The sequence below is a fragment of the Rhagoletis zephyria genome, unplaced genomic scaffold, assembly GCF_001687245.7.
Source record: "Rhagoletis zephyria isolate East Lansing unplaced genomic scaffold, Rhagoletis_zephyria_1.1 Rzeph_scaffold_04107, whole genome shotgun sequence".
In the NCBI taxonomy this organism is placed as follows: domain Eukaryota; kingdom Metazoa; phylum Arthropoda; class Insecta; order Diptera; family Tephritidae; genus Rhagoletis; species Rhagoletis zephyria.
Window position 1 is genome coordinate 10,278 of NW_016161190.1, and position 6,858 is coordinate 17,135.

General features: G+C 39.2%; 1 protein-coding gene across 1 annotated transcript; it reads right to left on the bottom strand.

The window, feature by feature from the left end:
- Positions 1 to 3,435: 3,435 nt before the first annotated feature.
- LOC108370271 (uncharacterized) lies at positions 3,436 to 4,767 on the bottom strand. The gene has a single exon (XM_017625571.1). The coding sequence runs from the start codon at positions 4,765 to 4,767 to the stop codon at positions 3,598 to 3,600; it is 1,170 nt and encodes a 389-aa protein (XP_017481060.1). The 3' UTR covers positions 3,436 to 3,597.
- Between the last annotated feature and the right edge of the window lie 2,091 nt (positions 4,768 to 6,858).

A 6,858-nucleotide genomic window follows, 5' to 3' on the forward strand; every position in this document is an offset into this window, starting at 1 on the left:
GCTACGTCTGTTCTGCCTTCTCGGGATTGAATAGAGAAGCAAAGCGAATGGGTCTGGTGGTGGACGAGGATAAAACGAAGTATCTCCTGTCATCACACAAACAGTCAGAGCATACGCGTCTTGGCACCCACGTCACTGTTGACAGTTACAAGTTTGAAAAAGTAGACGACTTCGTTTATTTGGGAACCAGCATTAACACCAATAATAATGTCAGCCTTGAAATCCAACGGAGAATCACTCTTGCCAACAAGTGCTACTTTGGGCTGAGTAGGCAATTGAGAAGTAAAGTCCTCTCTCGTCGTACAAAGATCACACTCTATAAGTCACTCATCATGCCTGTGCTGGTGTATGGCGCGGAAGCATGGACAATGAAAGCATCTGATGAGGCGGCTCTTGGAGTTTTCGAGAGAAAGATTCTGCGAAAGATTTACGGACCTTTACGCGTTGGTGATGGCGAATATCGCAGACGATTTAACGATGAGCTGTATGAGCTTTACAACGATATAGATATAGTGCAGCGAATTAAAATTCAGCGGCTCCGCTGGCTTGGCCGTGTCGTTCGAATGGAAGAAACGCTCCTGCTCTGAAAGTATTCAACGCGGGCCGCGATGCTGGTAACAAGAGGAAGAGGAAGGCCTCTGCGTGGGAAAGACCAGGTAGAGAAGGACTTGGCTTCACTTCACTTGGCATTTCCAATTGGCGTCAGTTAGCACANCGTTTGATACCAAACGAGGTTTCAGACAAGGGGACTCCCTTTCGTATGATTTCTTTAATCTGATGTGAGAGAAGATAATAAGAGCCGCAGAACTGAACCGCTCAGGCACAATACTTTATAAGAGCGTACAATTGCTGGCGTATGCCGACGACATCGATATTATCGGTAAAAACAAGGGCTACGTCTGTTCTGCCTTCTCGGGATTGGATAGAGAAGCAAAGCGAATGGGTCTGGTGGTGAACGAGGACAAAACGAAGTATCTCCTGTCAGCACACAAACAGTCAGAGCATACGCGTCTTGGCACCCACGTCACTGTTGACAGTTACAAGTTTGAAAAAGTAGACTACTTCGTTTATTTGGGAACCAGCGTTAACACCAATAATAATGTCTTGCCAACAAGTGCTACTTTGGCAATTCAGGAGTCCTCTCTCGACGTACGAAAACCACACTCATCATGCCTGTGCTGGTGTAGGGCGCGGAGGCATGGACAATGAAAACATCTGATGAAGCGGCTCTTGGAGTTTTCGAGAGAAAGATTCTGCGAAAGATTTACGGACGTGTACGCGTTGGCGATGGCGAATACCGCAGACGATTTAACGTTGAGCTGTATGAGCTTTACAACGATATAGATATAGTACAGCGAATTAAAATTCAGCGGCTCCGCTGGCTTGGCCGTGTCGTTCGAATGGAAGAAACGCTCCTGCTCTGAAAGTATTCAACGCGGGCCGCGATGCTGGTAACAAGAGGAAGAGGAAGGCCTCTGCGTGGGAAAGACCAGGTAGAGAAGGACTTGGCTTCACTTCACTTGGCATTTCCAATTGGCGTCAGTTAGCACAGAAGAGAAATGACTGGCGTGCTGTTTTGGACTCGGCCAAAATCGCTTAGGCGGTTACAGCGCCAATAGAGGAATGCTTATTTGTTTTTTCGTAGTTATATCGTTGCCATGGTCTGCGACAGAGAACAGAGATTGTTAAGGCCCGTTTACATACAACTTTGGCGTTGCGTTGGCGTCGCTTAGACCACTGACTACGAATACAACCATTTATATGAAAGTCTCCAAATAACCAAAGTTGGGCAACGCCAGCGCAAAATCAACAGAACAGAAAGATGGCCAATTCTCAACTTTTCGCGTGCTTCGTTCGTCAGCTGTTCCAAAGAATCAAAATTATGTGAAATAATGTTTCTTTTTAATCAAATGCGGGCATGAAATATAGTTTTTAATGCAATTATTGATATCAAATTTTGATTTATCTGCCGCTAGTATGTTAATTAAGTGCCCAAAATATTCACTGCTAAGCATTCAGTGTAGCAAGCACGGGGTTACTCGCGCTGCTGTCAAAGCGACGCCAACGCCAACGCAATGCCAAATTTTTATGTAAACGGGCCTTTAGCCAATATGTTTCCTTTGGCGCGGCTGCAAACACCAGGCGGCGCCTAAATGCAAGCTTTGTTAAATTAATGAAATTTTTACACATGCACTTCTCAACTGCCATGTAATACAACTTTAATAAGTTATAATTTAATGTCAGTTCAAAGTATGCTCGGCCTAGTCTGATGCATCCTCTGGACACTGCTTCCGGAGTCTTTTGCGGACTCTGAATGGCTTACTACTATGAGGAAATGGTAATAGCTGATTACAATTGGCCATAAAAAACGACTATTTTCGAGTAGCAATTCGTCTATGAGAGAGAACATCGAGAACAATCGAGATATTTGAATAATCGAGACAATCGACTAAAACATCTCGGACTCGGCCGTCACTACGAACTCGCAAAGAAATTTCTGTACAAAAAATAAAGAAAATTTTGCAAGAAATTCTTTACATAGCAGCATTATTTCCATTGCTTTACCGATTTTCTTCGTAAAAGAATCGAAGTATGCAGTTTATTTCATTTTAGAAAATTCGGCAAAAAATCGGATGAGGTCTTTACGAATTCTTTAAAATTTCTTAACAATTCAGAATACTCCGAAAAAATGGTCAGGGTAAGTGCGCTTGTCACAGCGGGGGGTTAACTCAAATTCGGCATTTAACTTTCAATTTTTGTGCTGAAAACCTGTAGTTAACTCGTCACTGCGAAAACGGCCTTTAACCCTAGATTTACGTAAATGAAATTATAAAATATGTAGTTTCCGTGTACGCATGGTATTCTGGGTTTTGGTATAACATAGAACATCCAAAGGTTAATCAAGTCAAGCCAATAACTCAAAACTTACAAATTTGCACATTCATGCTTCTGGCATAAGAATGACGGTATGTATTAACCTTTTGGTTGCATACAAAATTGTTAACTGAATATTTTTTCAATCTTATGCCATGATCTAATCATATGCATTCTTTTGCATGCAGTGGTATGAACACCGTCTTCAAAAGAGGCACAACTCAAAATTTGGTATTTTTGAAGTTATGGGCTAAAAATGTACGCAGAAATTTTATTTATCTTTCAGTAAAAGCTGGAGCAAATTTTTGTTATAATTTGTGAAAAACAAACCTAAGCTAAAGTCTCCCTTGCCCATATGATTGTCATGTGCTAAGAAATAGTTTTTCGCCTTTTCTGACAAACGTGTAATTTTTAGTTGTGTTCCGTTTGAAGACGGTGGTGAGTTCCATAAACATTTCTACTATACCCAGTGCGTTACTACGGCCGCATTTCAATTATTTCCAATACGTAATCTTTTTAAATAAATTGTGTGTAAAGTCTTACATACATATGAGGGATTCACAACGGTGTCGTATTGTTGTATGTCGTAAACTTGAAGAGCTTAAATAAATGTTTAGAGAACTTGAAACGACAACCAGCTATTTTTGAATACTGCAAACATTCATAATATGACTTTGGTGGTACTTTGCGAACCCCTTATCATATCTTTTAGGCGTTTGAAGTTTACGACATACCACTTACGACACCATTGTGAATACCCCAATAGATAGAAATTATGTAAGTGGTATACCCTGCAGTTTCAGTATGTAGAGGCAAACCGTCCCTAATATCCTGTATTGTGTCGAAAATGTCATCGAAAAATTGCCATGATGGTCCTTCAGATTGTGACTGCGCCAGTTGCAATGCAGGAAGTCCTGAAACCGATGCTGCAGAAACATGTTGGCGTGCAACATTTATACTCGACGATGTGCCGGCACTGACCTCTTCAAGTAGCGATTGAACACGGTCAGGCCCTGGAGGTTCCGTTTCTGTGTTAGGCATTAATCCGTCTGCCCAAGTTTTTTCTAGGGGGAAGAAACTGAAGGCAGTTTTACGACCGTGCGTAGTTGGTGCCTGCTCGTTATCAATAATTCTCAAAAAAGTACGCGTAGGTAAACGTCTTCGCAAAGTATATTCGCGTTCGGTTACATGTGTTTTAATATTTACTACTGCATGCGACCTTGGTCTTGCAGTTGCAGGTTGGTAATCGGTGTGAACAACCTCACTTCTCTTGCTTTTACTTGTTCTAGGCTTGGGTGGCGCTACATCATTTTGCTGCCCCTGTGTATTCGTTGAATCTTTTAACATCTCTGATAAATTAGATAACTGTGGCTGATGTAAAGTGGCCAAATCGGCATCTTCCAGAAATTCCATGACTGAGCCCGTTTTGCTTATATCGCCTATAAAACCAGGCATTTCCACAGATTCGTTTGATGTGAACGTGTCAATTTGTTTTCCGCCAACCTCATCAAAATATGCTTGATCGACATCAAATTTATCTTGTTCCAGTTTAAGACAATCTCCATCTCTTGGGGCTGCAAGCGCAGCACTGGACGCAGAAGTTGGGTAATTATCATTGCTGGTTATTTCAGCGGATAGATATAAATCATATGCTCTTAACACGTATTTGACTATGCAATAGAGTTCAACTAGACTGTTGGTGTTTTGGACGCGGCCGGGCACGTCCAGCAAAAATTGTTGAACAGTTGATCTCATAAAATTATTTGGCACAAAACTGTTCGGTGTCGATTTCAATTCAGGTGATAGTGCTAAAAGAACGGGTACGATAAATGCGTTAAACGAACTGTGAAATACGAATTTAAAAACTAATCGGGTTGATGAACTTGCATACATTGTTAACGGAGATGTTACGAACGGGGTACCAACCATTAAACACTATTGAATGTGCAGCGTTGTATGATTTATCCAAGGAAAAAATGAATTAACAATTAATTATTTCATTCATAAAAAGTATTGATGATAAGCATTAATGCCATTTCCAAAAAAAAAGGGGAAACTGGGCCAGTTGACAGTTGATTTCTCAAATTCTTAAAACCTATTCTACTTTTTTTATATTTTTGACCTCATATTCAGATTCTGTGAGTTATTTTACATAGCAAGTGACTATAAAATTCACGATTTTCAACCATTTTGTTTAAAACTTTTTCCCTGAATGCATATGGTTTTCTAAATTTTCAAATGCAACGCGCAAGTACTTACAGCCGGTTTCACCAGCAATTTATATGGAAAATGATTTTTTTATTTTCTGGTAATTTCCATATAAAATTCAAAAAATTAAAATCAGTTTTCATCTAAACTGCTTTCGTGAAATTGGCTGTTAGAGTTATCATATTGGAATAAAATTTTTCACAGCTTATTTTTAGACCAAAAGACATCTTCTTCCGCCCACCAAAACAATTTTTTTTTAACGAACGGTCCAATGTACATACACCTGCGTTCAACTAATTAGAAACGAAATTCAAAATGATATTGTTTGCAAATTATGTTTATTTTTTATTTTTAACAATTTTCATTTAAAATATAATTGCAAAAATTGCAAAAAAAAAACAAAAAAATTAATCAAACTTCAAAAAATTGTCATCAAAATTTCCAATTTGAAATCGGAATACTTAGAAAATTTTCGGGTATGCAGTTCTGTAGCCCATTCCATTGCAGTCTAAGAAAACGCGAGTCTCAAGTCGTTAAAAATTACCGTTGATTTTTTAGAATTCTTTTTTTTTTGTGGAGGGTGTTGCGGATTTTTTCATATAAAAAAAAAAAATTTCATAATGTGTTTTTTGGAAGAGACTCTTATATTAACTCTAATCTTTCCACAGATGATTTAACCGTAGTGACTCTTATCAATGCAAAGAAAGAGCCACTACTTCTGGCACACACTGTTTGAGGGAGCGCGGGCATCAATGAAATTTTATTATTCAAAGTAGTCTAGAGGTAGCAAACCGAGGTAGTGAGTCAACATATCGCACACCGTCTTCAAAAGAGTCACAACTCAAAATAATACGTTTGTCAGAAAATGCGAAGATATTTCTTAGCACATGATAATCATATGGGCAAGGGCGACTTTACCTTAGGTTTTTTTTTTAACAAATTATAACAAAAATTTGCTTCAGTTTTGCTGAAAGATAAATAAAAGCTCTGTGTACATTTTTACCGCATAATCTCAAAAATGCCAAAATTTGAGTTGTGACTCTTTTGAGGACGGTGTGCGATATGTTGGACTTACCTCGAAGAACGTTCTAGATATAACGCTTTTTACAAATAAAATGATACGGGTACACAATTGGAAGGTGTTAGATACACCATCATTCTCTGATCATAAATACATCGAATTCAATATTGCTTTCTCCCCAACAAATCCCAAAGTAACGACCCTGAGGAACCCAAGAAACACGAAACTGGGATCTCTATAGGAAGATTGTAGAGGGGAAACGATTCGATCTAAAAGAGCTCAATACGCACGCTGAGATCGAAGAGAATGTGGGGTTAATCACCACGGCTCTCTGCAAAGCCTACAAAATTGCATGCCCTCCCGTGCGTACTGAGCGCAATTCCAAGCCCCAAGCTGTATAAGGCAGAGTTGCCAGATGTGGGAACTTTGCCCCATTTTGGGGATTTATGAAACCATTTGGGGATAGATTTTTTCGCTTGGGGATGTGGGAATTTTATGGGGATCTTTGTTTGGTTTAAAACTTTGATATTGAAACTAAAACATATATTTTTCTGGCTGCCCGTAAAAATTTCTCGAATAAAGATTTTATTAGTACATACTTTTTGCGCGATATGTTTGTAAAGTTTGCCTAACGCCGTCAAAGCATTATTCGGCGCAGATGTCTGCTTTGATTGGCTTTCACTGAACAAACAATTTTCGCAACAACCTCCACGAAAGAAATTCTAAAAAATAAATGGTATTCTTTAGCAATTTGA